Here is a 21,530-nt window from a genome sequence, read left to right on the forward strand (position 1 = left end):
GTGTGTGTGTGTGTGTGTGTGTGTGTGTGTGTGTGTGTGTTTGGGGGCGGGTGGGGGCAGAGGGAAGATACCTCCTGGTTCTCCTCACCTCTCCGTGTTTGAAATAATTCACTAAGTTTTTTGCCCGTTAGAAGCTAGAATGTGAAACAGATATTTGACCTATAGGCTGTATTCTTTTAAAGATTTCATAATGGGACACACACACACACACAAATGTCAAATCTGCATAAAACATTACAAGCATATTGTGCCTATTTTCTCATTCTGCTCACTGTGTCTCGTTAATTTGCGACAGTCAGTACAAGCTCTACAGACCTTGTGTCTGGTTGTCTGCGCCCTTTCCCCCTTCTGTTTCGGCTGTGACCCCCAGATGGTAAAACCCTTCCTGAGAACTCCCCTCTGGTGCACAGGGCATGGACCAAATCAGGGTGGCCTGTGGAGGGAAGTTAATCAAAAAAGTAAGGATTAGTGCATCTTACGTTTCACTGATTGTACCAAAAGATGATCACGGTGGCTCAATATTTCTATGTGTTAGCCTTGGAAGTGAGAAGAAAACAAGCCTGGACCTCTTAATTTATCTGTACTGGCTCTACCCCAGGGCGGGGAGGGGGGGGGACGTTTCTCAGGACCTGCACGGCGTCCATCAGAGCAGCTGAACGGGCCACAGCCAGGGCATCTCTTGGCGGAGGTAAAGGAGCTGCAAAAATGGTGTCTGCGAGTAGATCTGGAGGCCAAGGGACAATGACAAGACAGGGCAATCTCCCCCTGGATTTCCCACGCAAGTTCTGCTGTTCTTTTCGTGCCTACTTACTGCGCGCCCCTGCCGCCTGCCCCGGTGCCCGCCCCATCCCATCTCCCTGAAGGAGTAGAGGCAGGGGGGTGCTAGGAATGTGCTCCACCCACAAGACCGCGACACACCGCCTGCCTCGGAGCTGTAGCGTCTGAGTCGTAGGTAGCGGTCTGACAAGCACCCCACTCTGTCCGCAAGAGGCTCTCGGAATTGCGAGGTAAGCCGCCCACGCGCACCCCTCGGCCCTGCCGCGTCCTCTTCCGCCCACGGAGAACAGCTGTGGGTCGTTGAGACGCTTTTCAAGACCACGCTGGCCCCAGGGCGCAGGTGAGAGCCGACCGAGGAAGCTCGCGGGAACCGCCTCCGCCTGCCTTGATCCTCCGCCGGCCCCCTTCTCCGGGAGGCTGGCCTTCCGCGGGCTGCGCGCTCCGCACGGAAGGGCGCATCTTCAGCCGGGGCTCTGGCTGCGAAGACGCGCGGGGCGTGCTCGGGAGTCAGGAGCGAAAAGTTGGGCGCCCACTTGGAGAGGCAAGAGCGAGCGAGCGAGCGAGCGCGCGACAGCCGAGGGGGAAGGCAGGGAGGGGGCGGGGAGGGGGACTGCTTACATGAATTTCCAAGTGGTAGACCTGCCTCTGCGCTCTGCCCAATGAGATCCGTCAGGGGAGGCACCCGGCTCACTTTTCCACATCACTTCACAGTTACATTTGGCAGGCAGGCGGGCTCGCATGCCGGAGCGCTCAGCCCGGAATTCGTGGATTTATTCGGAATCTCCTTGCTTCCCCGAGTCCCTTCCGCCGGCGCCGGTCTGGGCACGGACGGTCCCGCGCACCCGCCCGCTCGCTGCACTTTGGGCTGCGGACACCCGGACTCGACGCGCCAGCCCCGCGTCTCCACGGCGAGCCCCGCAGCTCCGAGAGGCATGAACGGAATCCGGAGGCGCCTGCCCTGCGCGCGGGAACCTCTCGGTGCTCGCCGCCCTCGGGAGCCGACCCAGAGTCGCTGCAGCCGTGTGTGAACCAGGAAGCTTGAAATTCGTCAGCGCCGAGCTCGTCAAGAGTAAGTGCTCTCCCCCTGTCCCCTTTTCCCTCCAAGCCCCGAGGACCCCGAAAGGACCGTTTCCTTTAAGAATCCCTATCCCCCTTCGGACACCTTGCCCGTCTCCTCCCCCCACCCTCCCCCGCAGATGGTAGACGCGGGTTCCTAGCCCAGGCTTGGGGCTGAGCTGCGTCTTTCATGATGCGCACAGCCGACGGGGCCACCTCAGGGCTCTGACGATTTGGCAAACTGTTGTGACAGTAGGTCCTGGGGAGTAGCAAGCAGCCTGTGCCCCTTTAGTCTTCCTGCCAGTCTCCATCTCCGCGGTCGCCTGGCGATTTCGCCGCCTCGCCAGGCCGGCAGGCAGGCGACGCTGCAGCCGCGCGCCTTCACTGCGGGGTCCGTGCGGAGAATGGGCAACACCCGCGGCGGGGGTGAGGAGGGTGCGAGCCCGAGAGGAAAGAAGGCGCAGGGATCGGGGCTGCCCCTTTGCTGCCCCTTCCCCCCCCCCCACCCCGGGGACAGGGAGGGAGACCCCTGCCTTGGGGCCGCGGGCCGCGACCCAGCAGCGGAGAGCCCCCCGCCCCGGCGCAGGGCTTTCCTACAAGTGGCTGCTCCAGCCTACGAGGCGTGGTGCCCGCTGCAAACTTGCTGGCTCTCGGGCCGCCCCGCGGCTCCGCAGCCGCCAAGCCCCTGTACCGAACCCCGGCAGGACGCCCAGAGGCACTGTCCTCGGCGAGCCCGCTCTCACAGAGGCCCCCTGAGCCGAGGACTCGGAACCCTCTCCCCATCGCCCGGCAGGGCAGGAGGCTGCGCTTTGTGCCTTCTCCCTGCTCCCCATCCGCCGACACTCGGGGGGCGGGCCGCCTTGCTCGCCGGCCTAGAGGGCTCTCGCCTGGCTTCTGCCAGCGCGTAACAGGTTCGTAAGGGACTTCCTCCCCTCCTACCGGGTTCCAGCCAGGGCTGGGGGACGCCGAACACCTGCTGATGCCAACAGGTATCCGCAGTTCTCTCCGCTTCCCTTCTCTCCCAGACCAAAGCTCTCCGCACACAATGTGGCAGGAACCTCAAAGTTTTGTTACCGTTGACCCTTCCCCGCAGGCCCTGAGCCGGCCGCTCGGCAAGGGCCAGCCGTTGGCCTCCGCGAGCCGAGATGGCAGCTGTTTGCTTGGGTTGCTAAATCTTGGAAATCAAACAACATGAATTGTTTATTGTTGCGAACGCACAGCATCAGTCCGTCATGGCAAATCAGGCTGTCAGCTGCTCACTTCAGCTCCAGTTAGAGAACGGGGCTTGTAGCCGAGGCAGCGGGAGGCAGGAAAGGTCCTTGCAACTTTACCACCCTTTCCTGAAGATTCCACAAGAGTTTCCTCTTGAAGAGGCACGATCCGACAATCCCTTAGCGCGCCGGAGCTGCTAATCAGATCAGCCGGCTGCTGGGTTTCACCTGGCTTCACGCAGCTTGCGGGCTGACAACGGGAAGGAGGGGGCTTCGGAGAAGGTACGCCGGCACTGCCCTCTCGGGTCGGGTACCATTGCGGAGCGGGTAGGAGGGACCCGGGTGGGTTGGGGCGGTTGTGAAGCGCCTGTCCGCCCTACAGTTCTGCTGACAGCCGTCTCAATGGTTAACAACGCTCCCTGGGCTGTCACCTCTGCTTCATTATGGGAGCTTTTCAACTGGAAAACTATGTGGGAAAGAGATATTTATGTAAGATTCGAGAGTGGGATTTTCCATGCATTCAACCTCGCCGCTGTACTTGACTGCATGCAAAATGAGCCTCGTCTTTTAGGCTAAACACAACTGAAATTTCTGCCCGGCTGTTGCCTTTCATCAGCTGTGTCCAGTTTTGCAGGGATTTTATCTGGGTGTGTGTGTGTGTGTAACAAAGAGCAAGGGAGAGAGAGATTCTTTTACAGACAGGCCTGATCCCTTTGAAGGATGTTCTCTAAGGGCTGCATTTTTCTCCCCTCAAAGGGAGTTCTCCATAATCATCCTGTCCAGACATGTTTTCCACTTCCCTGAGCTCTGTGGCTGAAAGAAATTCAAGGATTAACCCTCTTATTAAATAATAACACTAATAATATTCTATAATTCTTTAGCAGATTGGAAGCTCCCCATCACATACTCATTTCATGCTGGAGCAGTTGCAGCATTTTAAACCATCCCCTTTGATAGATTTTTTTTTTTTCTGGACTCTTGGAGTCCAGGGCTTGGAGTTGAGAAAAATCTCCGAAAACAGAGAAGAGCTTTCCCAGCAACTCTGGGATTGCTTCATTCAGGGCTGCTGAGTGGCATTTCGTCTTCCTCATTGTTTGTTCCCCCTGCCACCCAAATGAGTGTCAAGGTATCCCATGTCCATCACGAATGGGCTATGTATTTTAGAGATGCTGGCTAACGTTCTCCAAAATTTGTGCTGTAATGCTGTCACTTAAACTTTGAATCTTTCTCCCCTGCAACCTAGACCTTGTATTTCTAGTTATTATTACTGTTAAGAATCACTCCAGCTTTAAAATCCCCAGATTCCCAAAACTCTCGAGATTCTTGATAGGTAAGTCTCTACATGCAAGACTCAACATTTTTTGGCTGCATTTTTGCTGCGCAGGATGCATTTTTGAGTTCTTGAAGGTGCTCTGAATTTCACTGAAGAGCAATTTTATAGCAGCTTCCCTAGAATAGCAGCAGCATTTGCTGCTCTAAAGGATATTCTTTCTAAAGGATAGGAGGTCTTTAACCTGAAAATAACTTTATTTGGGTATTGTGTAGAACTCTGGTCCAGACCGAATTCATCTAAGGCAGCCCCTTAGTTTAGCACTGAACACACTTAAGTAGCCAATGGTGGTATGATCAATGTAAAAACAAACAGCCCATAAAACATGCTCAGCAGGCTGGAATAGACCACGTGAGAAGGCATTTGTAAAGGCTGTTGTATGAGCATATTCGTGATACAACATTTCCGTGTACACTGTGCACAGATTTAAGGTCTTAGGATGCTGGTTAGCTGGGAGCATCGGATTTTGGAGCAAAGCATGGGAACTCCAAAGAATCAGGGTATAATGATTCTATTCAAGAAGTTGTACTTAAAGGTTTTGCTTTCCAGTTTCCTTTCATTGTTCATTAGTGAGGAGAAAGGAACAATCATCCAGAAGTTAGAATCCATACTTACCAACTGTCCAGAAAACCATATTATAAGTAAATTAATGCTTTAAGAAAAAAAAAATCTTTATTTTTCTACTCAAGGTGGCACACCTCACAGCTTTATCAACATTCCAATCTGAGCAAAATTTCCATGCAAAGCCAGAAGCTTTTCAGGAGTAAAATGATATTCAATTTATATTTCCAACCACACTTTTCTGGTTTATCAGCCAAGTTTTGTGTTTGACAAATCAAGGAGCAAGCATGATCAGAGTAGCCTTTTAATTATAGATGGAGTCTAAAGTCTCAAGACTTTGTTTTGGAAGTAGCGTGCTCAGTGATGCTGTGGATAGTGGTGTCAGTCATTTTATATTGCCTAAAAAGTTACTTGGAGAAGCAGGAAAAAGATGAAGTTTTCTTCCCCCGTTGTTTTCAGCACTGTTGCACTCACAGCTGAAATGATCATATTTTGCTTTTTAGTTTAGGAAAAGGCTCCTAACTTTGGTGTATTAAACACCACCTGCAGAGTGTAAGAATTCAACCCTGGCCGGTCCTGGTTGCTCTGTATACACAAAATTTACTTGTAGAAAACTTCAAAATGTGCCCAGATAACTAACTTATGTATTGGTTCAAGTATGAGGATTTTTATCATGTTCCCTTTGCCATTTCATCTGCCTTGGATGGTTTGATTTGTACCCCCCCACCCTGGCTTCCTGAATTTGTATATTGACCAGTCTTTTTTTTTTTTTTAATATCTTTTTGTAGTGCTGGAATTTTTTTCTCCAGAATTCCACAGATGTGTATTTGTGAAATAAAATATTATTTTGATGGAATAAGGCTGTCATCTGAATTAGTGGGGCTTAATTAACCAAAGAGCGATTAGGCTTTTCTCATTTAATTCCCATAGAAAGTTGCGATGAGCAATCTATTTCTGCTGAACCGTTGGTTCTTGCCTCTGGAACCTGCTTCACATATAACCATGAGGAGAAAATTAGTTGAACCTGGCAACTTCGAAAGGTCAGAAAGGAAATAAGTTCAAAGGATGCCATTCAGCTGCTGCTCCCATATGCTGCCTCTAGCTAAGTCTCCAGAGTTACTTCATGGCAAAGCACCAGGACCAGTACTGTTTCCTCTTTCTATCATGTCCCAAGCTTTTATTTCCCGAGTTTTAAATGTCATATGCTTTTCCTTATAATAAATATCATCTACCTTCTTGCCTTTAGAAGTCTTGTTTTTAAGTTTTATTAATAGTTGAAATAGATGCGGTTTTCTGTCTGTTTTTGGAAAACATCATAAAAGAATAACACTTGTACTTAAAACCTTCAAACTTTCCTTTCCTATTCTCTCTGCCAAAGACAGTTGCAAATGTTGAAATCATGGTTAGTTGAGGGCAAGCACAGAGTTAGTGCTCTGCAAACATTTATTTAATGCATCAACAATGAACAAAGACTGCCCTCTCTTCCTTTACTAGGAGATTCTCAGTAAAGGATGGGGTGGGATATAATCCTACCCAAAATCCAGTATTATGGTTATAAACCTCACTTGGAAAATCAAGACCAGACTTATATCAAGAATGCTGCTAACCTATATGGGATGCAAAGTAGTGTTTTATTGAGGAAAACACTAAATTCTGAAGTGTTGCATGTGTAACTCAGTGTCCATACCTTTCCCTTGGTGGGGGAATGTATAAAATAATGAAGGGAAGAACTTTCCCTCTTTTGCTCCTTCCTTCCCCTCCCTCCTTTGCTTCTCTTTAGTATATTTTGTATTTGAATGGAACAGTTCATATTAACCTTATGTGAATTGCAAGTCAGAACGTCTTAGAAGACCATTCTATACTCTTCTATATTGCGTTAATCAGCAGGATACCTGGCACTCACATGTACACAATGGAAAAAAATACTGTGTTTGCCATGATAAGGTATTTCTGTGAATAGATTTATTTACATTTTAAGCATGTTGAATATACTGTAAAGGAGTATTAAGTGGAATTGTATTCTATGTATGTCATTAAGTGAAAATGTTATAGTACCTTCATGTTCTATTACCGATAACATTTTCCATGCATTGTTTCTTTCTAGATATATTAATGCATAAAATAGGACTATTTGATTTCCGATGTGACACAAATAACATGAAATAAGTAGGTGAGGGAGTGATATGAATATCATAAGGGAATACTTTTCTTTCTTATACATGCAACCTCATCTTCCGAACTTGTTATAAAAATTACAAGGACACATTCCATTCTTTATTTCTCTATTGCTGTTTCAGCTTGACAAACAGAATTTAATTTTCTGTGTTGAAGTATTTCCATCTTCCTACTGGGGGTGCTCAAAAATGAAAAACCATTAATTTATACTTATTAAAGTGGTAGGGCATATTTGTGTTTATCTGAGTTTGACTCAAATATAGTTGGTGAAGATTGTACTGATTTTAGAACTCATATAAATACATTAATTGTCATGACCTATGTATTCTGTTGTATCTCAGTATTACTTTTGTCAAATGATTGCTTGTTATCTGTCTACCCATCTATCAACTGTGTTCGTAGTTCATGGTAACCGTGTCAGTGGGTGGTTTTTAAGCTATGAAGTCTTTGAAACATGAAAGAATGACAGTAAGGTGCACTTGTAAGGATGGTTACTACACAGTATAATCTAATTGGCAGAATCTTGACTTAATATGCTGGGATACTTGGCTGCATTTCAGTTTTAGTATTACAGACTCTGTAGCCTTGGTTATGTGATAAAACTGATTTTAACCATTTCCGCATGACTTAAGCAAGAAGCGAGAGCTTGTAATTTTCAGCTATCACCAGTAGTGCTGAAGTGAATGGAAACCAGTTGTTGAATACTTTTGAAAGAAGATACTACCTGACAATCTCGTAGCATTATCTTCTCTCAGCAGCCTTCTGAATAGTGTTGAGAGATCATTTCGGCCTCATTTCTGAGTTAGTGGGGACTCCTCACTTTGACCATTCTCATAGGAAGGTAGATGATGATGAAATGCAACAGAATTTTTTTTTTTTTTTTGGTAACAGTACCCGGCCAATGAAATGTTTGTCATCGAGTAGTTAAAGTTTGGCTGTAGTGCAATTGTACGATAGGATGTAGCAGCCCATGTTTTTTTTTTTGAGTGGTTACAAAGGGAGGAATAGGTCCCATGTGGGTGTTTAGTGCTTGTGTGTTGTCCTGTCTGCAGAAAATAGTGAAGGGACAATGCTATGTCTTCAATGGAAAGAGACATGGTTGGCTCTTGGGAGGGGACTAAAAATCCTGCCCTTTAGCAGCTTAATAAAACTATTTGAAGTCATTAGTTGTGTGTTAGCTGTGGGCAGGGAAAGCTATTTATAAAGTGCTATTTTATTCGTATCCAACATGGTTCCTGCCATTTAAAAAAAAAAAAAGAGTTGGAAAAGGTTATTTTATTACCTGTTCTAAATAGAACGCTGGGATATTCCCCAGTGAGGTACACAGCAAGAAATTGAAATAAAATAATTTTTTAAATATCAATCAAAAGTCTTTGTTAAGTACGTGGAATTTTCAGTAAATAGTAGCTATCATTGCTTCATTGATAGAGTTTTATGTACATTCACTTATTTTTTTCCACTGTCCCTCAAGTTAGAGAGTATGAAACAGAGCATCAGTTCCCTTATTTGTCATAATTGAGATACATCTCCCCGTACCTTATGAGTGATAGAACAGTAATTCAAACTATTTCCAACTCCAAACTCGATGTTTCATCACCTGTGCCGTGGAGCTTTTCACAGCTCAGCTACACTACAATTGGGCAAGAGTAAAATTGATTTCTATTGGTTACTGTGATTTAAAGGGTCTTGGTTCACAACGTTGGGAGTTCCCAGAGTGAACTTTGAAATTGGCCTCCGTATACAGAGGGCACGGAGTTGCCAAAGAAAGATGTGAGACACTCCTGACTGGTAGGTGGCAGTGTTAATAAACAAGGGAACTCAGATATGAGGCTTTCTCTCAGGTGGTCACACGATGAGATCTCCGCATCTGTGCACTAGAATCTTAAGGTGTTAAATAGAGGCCTCCATGGGGTTCAGTCACGTATTTAGTCCAGATGGACTCAAGAACATCTTAATCCCTCAAAGCTGAGTCCTTGAAATGACTCGTAGTGAGAGAACAGTGGGTAGAATGTAGGTCCAGGAATAGGGATGGGATAAAAATTCCTGTGCCAGCTCTCTGATCCACTGGTGGTCACATCTTCACAATGACCTCCTCCAACAAAAGGCGAACACATTGTTTTCACTCCTAGGTCTCTATTAAACTTTGAGCACGTTACTTAAAGACAGCAATAGATGGGGCTTTCAAATGGAGAAGGAGGTTTTTAGAATAGCCCTGAGAAATCACTGCCTGACACTCCTGTGTCTATAATTAGCAAGGGATACATGGAACTTGTGTTCATTTTTTTGAGATGATCTCAGTACACTTCTGTCTTAAGAGTCTGACAGAATAGATTCATCTTCAATATCTTAACCTTATGATTTCAAGAAAGGTTTCCTAAATGAAGGTCTGGGTCTATAACACTAGAAAAGGGCCTTATTTTGACCTTGTCTTTGTCACAGACCTAGTCACCGCATGCTGAAATTTCCCTAACAAATAGAAATGCTTCTGTGCTCTGTGTGTAGAACAAAGTTCTGACTCCTTGGGAAAGGAGAAGGCATTTATTTTTGCCAAGGTAACCAATAATGATTAAACTTCATGAAAACTAAAGAAAAAGAGTCACGTGCCAATGGCAGCAGAATGGATTTGGCAGGTGTTCTGGGTGGCAAAATAAGCGAAAGATACGTGCTTTTGAATAGAATAATAGCTGGATTAAGGATATGGTAGGAGACCAAGGAAAGATGATTAGAGGGTTGTGGCTGATGGGGAGATAAATAGGTTGTGTGTGTGTGTGTGTGTTTAAAACAAAAACAAAATTAGAATCCTGTTATGTGATGGGAATCTGGTCAGGGAATTCTGAAGGCTTTAGGAAAGATGACTCTCCTGAATTGTATTTGGATGCATGCAAGTACCATCCCTCTCTAAACCCCAAATATATCTGTGCCTGTTCCGTTCCAGTCATCCAGCGTTTGGCGTGAATTGCACTGGGCCACAAGCTGAATCTCATACCCCATCTGTGTTTCTGAAACACCACTTTGAATTCAATGTGCATTTACCTGTTTTGAAGCAGCCTGCTAATGGTTCTAAATTCAAGGTCAGAAACATTTTTAATAGAAACTCTCTGGTCTTATGTGTCATTTTTGCTTCTATGAAATATTGTGGCTACTAAGCCTGGTGGATAATAAAAGCATAATTTCCTGTCAACCACAATAATCTGCTGGATTGAATCCTAAAGTGTCTGTAAAAGCCCATTTTTATTTTAGACTTTACCTATTGGTGTGCGGCTTATTGTTTAGAACTTTAGTCTACCTTGTTCACAAAATTGATGGTGGAGTATTATTTTTGCGTAATGACTTAACATACCTGAGAATTGACCACCTTAAAAAAGTTCACCGTAAAAAAATGTTGGGGTCAGCAGAGTAACATCCAGGCTGTAATTAGAAAGGTGTCTAAAATATGTGTATGAATGAAAAGTCAGATTGTAAGTATGTTACCCAAGAGAAGATATTTTCTTATGGGGAAAATTCTAAAGACTTTCTTACTTGTAAGAATTCCAGAGAGACTGTAAAATCTCTTCATCTCACTATCTGGGTGTAAATCAATGCAACAGCATTATAATAAAGTGGATTGCTTGGCCAGACATACGTACTGTGGTTGGAAAATCTAAAAATAAATTGATTTTTTACCCAAGCTTTACAACCTTGCTCAATTTCTTCTTCCTTGCATAGACTTAAGCAGTTTGTGTATGAGTTACTCTTCACGATGTTTATTAATTCTGATAACAGTGACATCACATTTGGTTGCATCTCAAGAATTCCTATAAAGCTATTTTCTAATCATCAAAGAGGACATTACCTCTGCTTGTGGTAGAGGTGAAAGCAATATAAATAGTATGGTTCTAATTGTCACAGTAGAAGCTCATTTGTCTCCAAGTGAAGACTCTCTAAGGCAGACTTCGCTGAATGGAAGGCCAAGTCTCACCACCCCCTGATAGCACATTTGTGCCTGTGAATACTCCAGTTAGTGGCACAGTTTTACCAGAGACTTGCATAAAGTAGTGTGTGTGTGTGTGTGTGTGTGTGTGTGTGTGTGTTGTTGGGGGGGGGGGCAGTATTATGACATCATACAAATCTCATATATTCACACCAGTGCAGGGATTCCCAAAGTCTGATGTGTGTATGTACTCCTCACTGTAGGCACAGTGAGGGTGAGCCCTGCGTGGGCCTGGGAGGAAAAGACCTTCTCACCACGCTGCTAAATCCTTTGTTATTTTAAGGAGATGGTCTGAGTTGGGAAGTGGTCTTATTTGCTCCAACCCCAGGCTTCTCAGACTGTAGTCCTCAAATCCATACAAAGTCCCAGGCCCCCACCCTCCATTTACTGGGTTATTATCTGCATTTTGGCCAGATTTCCTGAGGATTTGTATGCATATGAAGGTTTGAGAAGCACCCCCAGGGGTGTTGTGGAGAGGACTTACTACATTTACCAGAGCCTATTGTTAAATTTTCAGGAAATGCCAGAACTTGTTAGTGGCCACAGCGAGAGCTTGAAATTGGTGGAAGTATTTACATTATGGAAATCATAAATCAAGGATTCTTTCTTTCGAGAGCCACTTAAATATTTAACAGCATATCCTTGCCTCTAACTGTTGATTTTCCTTTTTATCGGAGACAGATGACCTCAGGCTTTGCTAGTGTCTAGTTAAGAGAAAATAAAACATTACTTAAAATACCAGTCTCTCTGTGCTTCAGTTTGCTTATCCATAAAATGGGAATGATGATAATAAAGTGATAATACTTACATTAGGGTTATTTTGAAGGGTAGATGTAAATACATAGCTGTGTGTGTACATATAATATGTATATATATATGTAGTCTTGATTTACCATATACATACACATATGTGTGTATGAGTTGATGATTTAATATTACCCAAACACTGTCTAAGTGTTTACTGTTAATCTCTTTGTAACAAATAACATTGGTTTGCCATTTTAAAATAGGTATTAGAAAAACTCACATTTTAAATTTAATAGTACAAGTAATTTAAGAATTTGGCTCTCTGAGGGAGGGGTATATGACTGTGCTAGAAATTCTATGCAGGGGAGGGTAGTAGAAATGACCAATGTGGATGAAGGAGAGTTTCCCTTCATCCCAATAGAGTTAGGATAATTTCTCTCCAGAGCTCTGCCACCAGCTATTGGCCACTGACCAAATCATTCCTCCTTTCTCTGAAAAATGAGGAATCAGATTGGAATAGCACTCATATGTTTCCCATACCCTGTCTGCAGGATGGAAAATATTTCTATTCCTCAAAGCCTTGGAGAAATCCAACATGCTCTTTGCTTCACAGAGAACTGGCAGAGTAGAGGGTACCTTATTTGACAGGTACTCTGTGGAGACCATGTGTAGGATGAATTTGGTGGGTGGAGAGCAGATCATGGATTGAATAATCTGGTAAGTAATGATTTGCAGACTACCCAGGATGCTGGATTAATCGGTGGTCTAGTTCCTGTGCATTGCCTGACTTAAATGCCCTTTCACACCTAACTCCTCCCCAGTTGGGAAATTGCTTGCTTCTCAATGCTTAGATGTCACTTCCTCCAGGAAGCCTTTTTTTTTTTTTAATGCTGTGAAGATGAGTGGCATACCATCGCTCTGTATTTCTATAACCCTTCTCAGCCTGCATTTCACTAAATATTGTAAGTATATCTTTGTTAGTCTGTACCCATTGGACTCTTTGCTTCCTGATGAGAAGAGCATTGACCTGATTGCCTGTTGACCATCAGAATACACTCATCAGTGTTTATATAACGAGAGACGTGGTTAAGAACGAGAATTTTGGAAGTAGATTACCTAGATTCAAATAATGATCTGCTCCTTACTGGAGGTATTTTTCGGGGCATGTTGTTTAACTTTTCTGTGCCTCAGTTTTGAATGAAACAGTGTGAGACACAGTAAGATTTATCCAGCTCTAAGATACTGCGTCAATGGGTGGTATTTTGGGCTATGCATCTATTCCTTTATTATTGCATCCTTTCTAACTAACAAAGGTGTGCCATGGTGTACAATTACTTCAGGGTTTGTTATCACTTTTTGCCCGATTTTGGTAAGTTTGGGTGCAGTACCTCTCATGTCACATTTCATCCTGGCTGCCAGTGGATGGCTTCCATGAAGGAAGTGTCTATTATGAGTATCAGATTAAACTTTCTTATCCCAGAATCATCAACAACAGAACAGATGCCAGAATATACTTGCAGAGTTATTTGGCACAGTTTAAAAATAACTGTACGCGCTAGCCTTTTCTAATTGCTTTAACAAGACTACCTCTTCTAATCCTCAAAAGAAACCATTTAGGTATTATTATAATTGTTGTTATTGTTGGTAGTTGCCCCCCACTAGTAAATGCAATTTTTTACATTAGAATTCAATACCCAGACAGGCTGATGCTGGAGGAAAATCACAACCCACTTAGCCTTCATGTCTTTGTAGTTCTCTGGCCATGCATGGGTTTTGAGCATTCAGGGATGTTCGGTCCTATAGAAGGTGAATTTGGAGAGAATATATACTTTTTCCTGAGAAGAATTTAGAGTGAGGCTATGTGGACAGGATAGGTCTCAACTACTTTGTGATAAGGTCCAGCCTTTCCTCCCCGGCAACACCTTTGCCTTCTCCCATCCCACCTTCTGGAAGATTTTTGAGTGCTTTGTGTCACTCTTGGACCTTACCTTCTCCTGCCATAGAGGTCATGTGGCTTAAGTCTCTGCTCTTTCATTTGACTTTTTAACCAAAGCCTCCCAAAGGGATGGACCATGTCAACACCACCCTCACAGTCTGGTTTAGGAAAAACAGTTTAGTGAGTGGTTCGCATGTTCCTGCTGCTTTATCAGAATCTTGATTCTGACTCCCCCTACTGACTGGAGCAAAGTGGGAATTATTTTTATTGCCATTTTGCAGAAGAGAAAACTGAAGCTCAGGAACTTACGTATCTGATGCATCATGAGAGAGACCTCAAGTGGTGTGAACTGGGATTCAAACCCAGGCTTATCTGCCTCCATGGTGGACCCTGTGGCACACTACTGTGCTCCTTTAGCACTGTTCAGGCCCCCTGTCTAGGAGAGGGCAGGGTGTGTGATGGTCATGCTGTGAATGCTGGTTAAATAGACCAGTGGATGGGCAATTTAGAAAGAGATTAATACTTGGGGGTGTTTTTCTTGAGAACTTTTAAATTCCGTCTTGTTTTAAATTTGAAGCCTGCAAAGGTCTGCTTCTCACACTGGAATAAGAGAAGGTCATGATGGAAATGTGCTTTAAAGAAAGGCTTCTCTTCCTTTTGTGTGCTGCGGTTCCAGGGGAAGCAGAGGATATTGTTCTGGGCTCTGTTTTCTCTGAGCTGGTTTCCTATTGAAAGCTTTTCTTCCCTTCCATTTACAGACAACTGCCATTTGCAGTGCTTTCCCTAGGCACTCATGGGGCGGGGCCACCTGAGGTACCCTCCTAGTCCCGGAGATTGAGCTGAGCCTGGGCAAAAGGTGACAAGTGGGGTGATTCCACTGGCCATCTTGTTAGATCAGATACAGCCTGTATTTGCGGCAGAATCTGGGTCTGCCATTTCAGCTGGCATCACTAAGGCCACTCACTAGCCCAGCCAATGTTAATGACTTTCTTGCTTTCCCATTCTGAGCCAGAATGGGACCAAGGACCTAGAGGTGAAAGGTTCCCTACCCCATTATGAATTCCCTGAGCCAAACTGATCCCCATGGTGTCCTGAGGAATTATTTTCCCATTTAATCTAATTCAGCAAGGCTTCTCTCTGGGTCTGCAGTGAACATTCTTTCTTTAAAAATAATTTTTTTGAGAGGGAAGAAACACATTTTTCCGCACTGAAGGTAAGCAAAAAAATGTATTTGACACCTCAGGTAATGGGGGATTTTTTTTGCCCATCCCTTTCTGAATCTCCTCAATTGAAAATTGTATTTTTACCATATTTCATTCCCAAAGGAGCTTTTCATAATTTAAATCTCCTGTTCAACTGTACATTTAGAATGGGAGCTCTGACACCAGCCTGATTATAGCATACATGCTGGACATTACAGAATTTCTCTCTGGGAGACTTCTAATTTTATTCATTCATTATTAGCATCCTGGCAGAGAATAGCATTCTGCACCCTGAACTGGACCATCCCTTCTGATGCTTTGTGGCAGCTAAGACTGTAAAATGGGAAATTTCCTTTCCCAATCTCATGTGTAAATTAAAAAAAAAATACCCATTAAAGGCTATTTATATTGCTCAACATAGAGTGAACTAGAACCCATTTTTAAATCAGAAGGGAGGGAGGGAGGAAGGATGGGTGGAAGGAAGGAAGGAAGTAGGTAGGGGAAAGAACTTGTGTTACTTAAGCGGTTTATGATAACTAACGTAAGTACAAATAAAAAAATCTAAAGCTTAACAAATAAAAGGACCCACTCATTCTAACTCCTAAGATCCACTTTTTTAACTTGAGAGTTGGGGAAATGCCTGCTGTTGTTCATTTAGGTGCTTCTAAAAGGCAGCAGTTTTGTTGGAAGACCTGGTGGAGTGAACCTTTACTCTTTCTCTCTCCTTGTGTTTGCAGGCGATTTCAGTGAGAAGGAATGCCAGTGGATCGTGGTCTCAGAAAAGCGGCTTAGATGATGTCTGTTTCCTGTGCTAGAAACACGTGGCAGAGCTGTAAGTAAACGCTCTACACTGCATGATGAATTGGATGGCTGCAGACCGGAGGCAAAAAAAATAATTGTCTCATTTTCGTGGTGATTTGCTTAACTGGTGGGACCATGCCAGAACGGCTAGCGGAAATGCTCTTGGATCTCTGGACTCCATTAATAATATTATGGATTACTCTTCCCCCTTGCATTTACACGGCTCCGATGAATCAGTCTCAAGTTGTAATGAGTGGATCCCCTTTGGAACTAAGTAGGCTGAGTGAACAGCGGATTTTGAACCGCTCCAAAAGAGGCTGGGTTTGGAATCAAATGTTTGTCCTGGAAGAGTTTTCTGGACCTGAACCGATTCTTGTTGGCCGGGTAAGCTACACTTTTAAGATCCCCATTTCGGGATCTGTTTCTCTTCTTTAGATCTTTAACATCCGACTTGTCAGAATTGTTGGCACACTTAGCTGTAGTACTTTAGGCCAGATGGTTAGTTTAGTTACCTATTGGTTTCTTTAGGAATATGACTAATCCCACTGTAACAGTCTTAAATGTAGACAGACTGCTCTTCTGGTGAAGTCTCGTCTCCCCCACCACTTGCCTCCCTTCAGATACAAAATACTTGTGTAATGTGTGTACCTACAGACTTTTCTTTCCCATTTTGTACAAGAAATCTGCATGGCAAACTTTTTCTCTAGCTTAAGTATTTGGAAGAAGGATACGTTTTTGTTCGGTTTGAATTTCCTACAACCTTGATTCCTAAGATGTTTAGTTGTTTCATTTTGTTTTGAGGTCATGTGTCTCCATTTGCAGGTAGATTCCCCTCCCCCCCCCCCCCCGCTTTTTTTTTCTGTGGTTTGTTTGTGGTTTTAGTCATTAACCTGGGTTGGAGAAAAAGAAATTCTTGGAGTGGATGTTTAACAGTGCTTTGTACTGTAATTCAATAAAATTTGTGATGGGAAACTAGTTCATTCATTGTCAGATGGAATCAAATGTATACAATCAAAATTTCACCTAGTGGCGTGTGTGTGCATGTGTGTGTGGGTACTTACATTTGTTTTGTCATTGACAGGTTAAACAAATGTTCTTTCTGTGGATAAGTTTTTTTTTTCCAAAATCATACCATGGGTACTGAAGACTGTATACATTTATTCCTCAGAACTGTTCATAGGCTTCTATTAAATTTGATACATCATGGTAGAATTCTAATTATAAGCCTACCAATGGCTGATTTTCCTGATAAGAGAGATTAAGATGTGAGTCATGCCAATATTACTCATTTCCCAAAAGCAGTGATTTAGAAAAATAGGAGAATTAAATATTGATCTCTAAGACCTGAGTTAACTCTTTGTGTTTGACTAGGAACTTCTGAATACATTCCTGCTTCTACCTTATTGTCTTGCAAAGCAAATTGAGACTCTCCAAGGGTTATGTTTTCTCATTTTGTATAGTTAGTCTACTTGGACAAACGATATCTGGATGAGGAGATCTCATGAGTAAATCAAATAATACTTATTAAGCCCTTTCTATGTGTCTGTCACTGTTCTAGGGATACTGGAGCATATCCGTTTTCAAAACCATGATCTCTTTCTTGAAGAAGCTCATACTGTAGCCAGTATTGAGTGTTTATTATGTATTGACCACTCATACAAAAGCACTTTGTGGACACAATCCTGTTTGCATCTAAAAATAGCTTTTCCCCTCTTTCTGTGTATATATGTGTACGTGTTTATGTGTGTATATATACACATATAAAAATATGCGTGCAAAACAGCTCTACACTACTTTTCTCAGATGTAAAAATGCAAAAATTTCTGAAAGATTTTTTTTGTATGTTTAATACAAACTCAGGTAGCAGAAGTGACTTGAGGCTATTTATAGTCATAATGCATCCTATTACTGTGACTATTCATATAATTCCCAGCAGAAATGTTAATGTGCTTGAATACAGGGTACTGCCCCAGACCCTGCTAAGGGTGTTACTTACTATACAGTTTATGTACCTTAATATGTTTCCAAATGTGGAAATTCCTGAATTTTGAAACACATCTGGCCCAGTGGGGTTTGAATATGGGCTTCTTGACCAGCATTATGTTTTTTGGTTTGTTTTTTAAGTACAGAAACTGAGACTTAGAAGGATTGGTAAAGCAAACCAAGATCATTGAGCTAGTAAAAGTTCTGAGTTTGAATCAAGTTGGGGATTCCCAAGGCCATAATTTTACCCACCATATCCTATTACATTTTAGTAACTAGTTGCCACGTGTTGAAACCATAATTTGCACTTAAATGTTGAATACAAGGGTGACTGGCTGGCTCAGTCAGTAGAGCGTGAGACTCTTGATGTCAAGATTGTGAGTTTGAGCCCCATGATGGTTGTAGAGATTACTAAAAAATAAAATCTTTGGGATGCCTGGGTGGCTCAGTCAGTTAAAGCATCCTGTTTCGGCTCAGGTCATGTTCTCATGGTTCGTGAGTTCGAGTTCCACATTGGGCTCTGTGCTGACAGCTCAGAGCCTGGAGCCTGCTTCAGATTCTGTGTCCCCCGCTTCTCTCTGCTCCTCCCCCACTCGTGCTCTGTCTTTGTCTCAAAAATAAACAAACATTAAAAACATTAAAAATAAAATCTTTAAAGAATAAAAAAATTAAAAATCCTTGATCTTAATGAAAACTGAGTTAATGAATACAGAATGCAGAGCCTGTAAAGTCCAGAAAAGTGTTCTGGGTATTGAGAACTTACCCCAACCCTCAGGCAATTTGTTTTCCTACTATAGGAAATTCTGGATCTGCGCACACATACATCCATGCATAATTGGTGAATTATGTGAATTCTATTAACTTTTTATGGAGGCCTATCACTGTGATGGCATTTTGTATAATATAAATAACCAAACATGCTATACTCAGGATGTCTCATTTTTGTCTGCATAGAAAAAGTATTTAAATTGGGGTTTGCTTTGGATTCGTAAGAGTCTGATGACTAATTTTAACGCTGTTCCTTACATTAATAGAGATAGAAGCAAACAGGCAGACTTCAGCATTGATTTGTGACTTAGTAATATTTGAGAAATTCATGCTTCTTTGAAGGACAGAAATCTTGTCAGAGAACCCTAAGATTTTCAAATGACCAAAATGCTCCCAAGTCTTTATGACCGTTTTAATGAATTAGCTCTTTGCTTTCCTGTCTGCCCCAGCCAGTTCACAATTGTTAAATCAGAGTTAAACTTATTTTCTGAAGAAATTTCTACAAACAGTTCCAATCCTCCATATTTCCCCTTAAAGAAAATTGCTCCTGAATTATTATAGCTTAGCCATGGAGGACCTTGGGTTGTAGTGAAGCCAAACATACCTTTCAGGTGACTGCTTCAAATTATAAGTCAGCCTGAGTGTGGGGATGATCCGTAGCAAGGTGCCCACCGGTGCTTTACTGGTGTTTTATTTCTATGTACACTCTTCCACCTCGGACTCTAAACCACTTGTCACTGAGCTTCTCCCCAGGAAGGGCTGGGAGTGTTAGTCACTCAGGAGCATACCTCTCTTCAAAAGGCACTCCTGTTGGTGCACCTGGGTGGCTCAGGTGGTTGAGCGTCTGACTTTGGCTGACTTTGGCTTGGGTTATGATCTCACGGTTTGTGAGTTTGAGCCCTGCATTGGGCTCTCTGCTGCCTGCTTTGGATCTTCTGTCCTCCCTTCCTCTTTCTATCCCTACCCCTCTCTCACTCTCCATCTCTCAAAAGTAAATAAACATTAAAACAACAACAAAAAAGGCTTTCCTGTGAATCACCATGGTGGGGCCCTTGACACTGCAGGCTGAGTTCAAGCTCAAAGGCAGATTCAGTTTTTGAGTGACTGGCTTTTCAGAGCTTCACATATACCCCCCATCATCCATTGTGCTTTTACTGTATTTGTAGACAGTGGGGTGCAGAGAAGGAACAAGCCCTTGAGATGTACTTTCCAGAAGTTTGAACTTTGCCTTTGCTACCTTCTGAGTGTTAACCCTGGAGAAGTTACTAAAACTCTTTTAAAGTTATCCAAGTAAGAGCAGTAACACTGGCTGTTGTTCTATATGAGTGATGAATCACTAAATTCTCTTCCTGAAATCATTATTACATTATATCTTAACTCACTTGGATTTAAGTAAAATTAAATAATTTTATATAAAGAAAAATAAGAGTGTATAACAGCCAATAAAATAATATATGCATAGTGCCTGCATATAGTTATTGTAGTCATGATTGTATTCTTTAATTTTTTTTAATGTTTATTTATTTTTGAGAGGGAGACAGAGCACGAGGGGTGTTCGGGCAGAAAGAGGGAGACACAGAATCTGAAGCAGGCTCTAGGCTCTGAGCTGTCAACACAGAGCCCTATGTGTGGCTCAAACTCACCAGCTATCATGACCCCAGATATCATGACCTGAGCCAAAGTTGGATGCTTAGCCGACTGAGCCACCCAGGCGCCCCTAGTCATGATTGTATTCTTAATTTGTGTGTGTGTGTGTGTGTGTGTGTGTGTGTGTGTGTGTGTGGTTGCAGTGGTGGCTAAACAGACAATTACATCACCAGGTGAGCACAAGACACCTGGAGCCTGAACAAGAGCCCTTGCTGTTAGTTATCCCAGGTTGCTTAAGGTGGAGGTGATACTTAGATGTGTTTTGAAGGACGACTTGTTGCCTAGACTGAGGTTGGGTGGAGTAGGAACTTAGGTATCCCAGCTGGACAGAGGGTTTACGCAATGTCAGTGGGATAGGGTAGGACTACTGAGGATCCCTTCTGTCAGAAGTAAGGCTGCCTGTGTATTTCTTGTTGAATTCGAATGAGGTTGAAAGTCATATTCACAAGAAGTCTTCCCTGTCCCATTCTGTCTAAAATATAACTGTCCTCTCTCTAATGTTTCATATCCTTTGTGCTTTATGTTTTCTTGTTCCTGATGATCATTGTCTCAGCCATTCTCTATCTTGTTTAGGATTTGTCTCCTACTACAATGCAAGTTCTACAAAGAAAAAGGATTTTTGTTTCCTTTGCTTTTTACTTTACATCCCTAGAACCTAGAACACTGCCTGCATATAAGAAGTGCTCAGTAAATATTTTGCATAGATAAATGAATGAATAATTCACCTAAATAAGGGAAGAATTTATTAAAAAGTAATATAAATTCAATATGACTTAATACAAGTGGCATTTTTCAATAAAGAGGGCAATGCATTACTTTCATGTTCCATTTTCATATTGGTACCTTATAGACAGCTGGGTAGGTTAAACATGGTCTCTACTTACTGATTTTATTTTTATTTTTCTAAATATTTATTTATTTTTGAGAGAGAGAGAGACAGCGCATGAGCAGGGGAGGAGCAGAGAACGAGGAAGACACAGAATCGTTAAGCAGGCTCCACGCTCTGAGATGTCCGCACAGAGCCCGACGTATGGCTCGAACCCACAAACCATGAGATCATGGCCTGAGCCAAAGTTGGAGGCTTAACCGACTCAGTCACCCAGGCGCCCCACTACTTTCTGATTTTAAAAGTCTTTCTTTGAGGTAGTCATAGTGTGCAAGTTAACTTGTTAAAACAACTCTTTTTTGAGGAGACTGCATGATCCTCTCTAAGCCCCTTACCCGTAGTATGAATCACTACATAGAGATGATGATTTCATTGTCTCCAATCCATCTGCAAACTTATGTTTGTGCTTATGGCACAAGGTACCTCAGAACTCTTCTTTCTGAATTTCTCAGAAACAGGTATCAGCCAAAGAGACTCCAG

General features: G+C 43.0%; 1 protein-coding gene across 4 annotated transcripts in view; it reads left to right on the forward strand.

Moving 5' to 3' along the window:
• Positions 1–604: 604 nt before the first annotated feature.
• Positions 605–21,530, forward strand: part of CDH8 (cadherin 8) — a 363,670-nt gene continuing 342,744 nt past the window's right edge. The window contains exons 1-3 of one of the 4 annotated variants that reach the window (XM_053211373.1): positions 605–1,007; positions 1,489–1,846; positions 15,703–16,150. In XM_053211373.1, coding sequence (XP_053067348.1) covers positions 15,902–16,150 — 249 coding nt within the window. In that variant the 5' untranslated portion in view covers positions 605–1,007; positions 1,489–1,846; positions 15,703–15,901. Of the gene's footprint in view, positions 1,008–1,354; positions 1,847–15,702; positions 16,151–21,530 lie in introns of those variants that run through there. The other 3 variants (XM_053211374.1, XM_053211375.1, XM_027075897.2) reach the window with 3 other exon arrangements.

Source organism: Acinonyx jubatus, chromosome E2, assembly GCF_027475565.1.
Source record: "Acinonyx jubatus isolate Ajub_Pintada_27869175 chromosome E2, VMU_Ajub_asm_v1.0, whole genome shotgun sequence".
NCBI classification, from domain to species: domain Eukaryota; kingdom Metazoa; phylum Chordata; class Mammalia; order Carnivora; family Felidae; genus Acinonyx; species Acinonyx jubatus.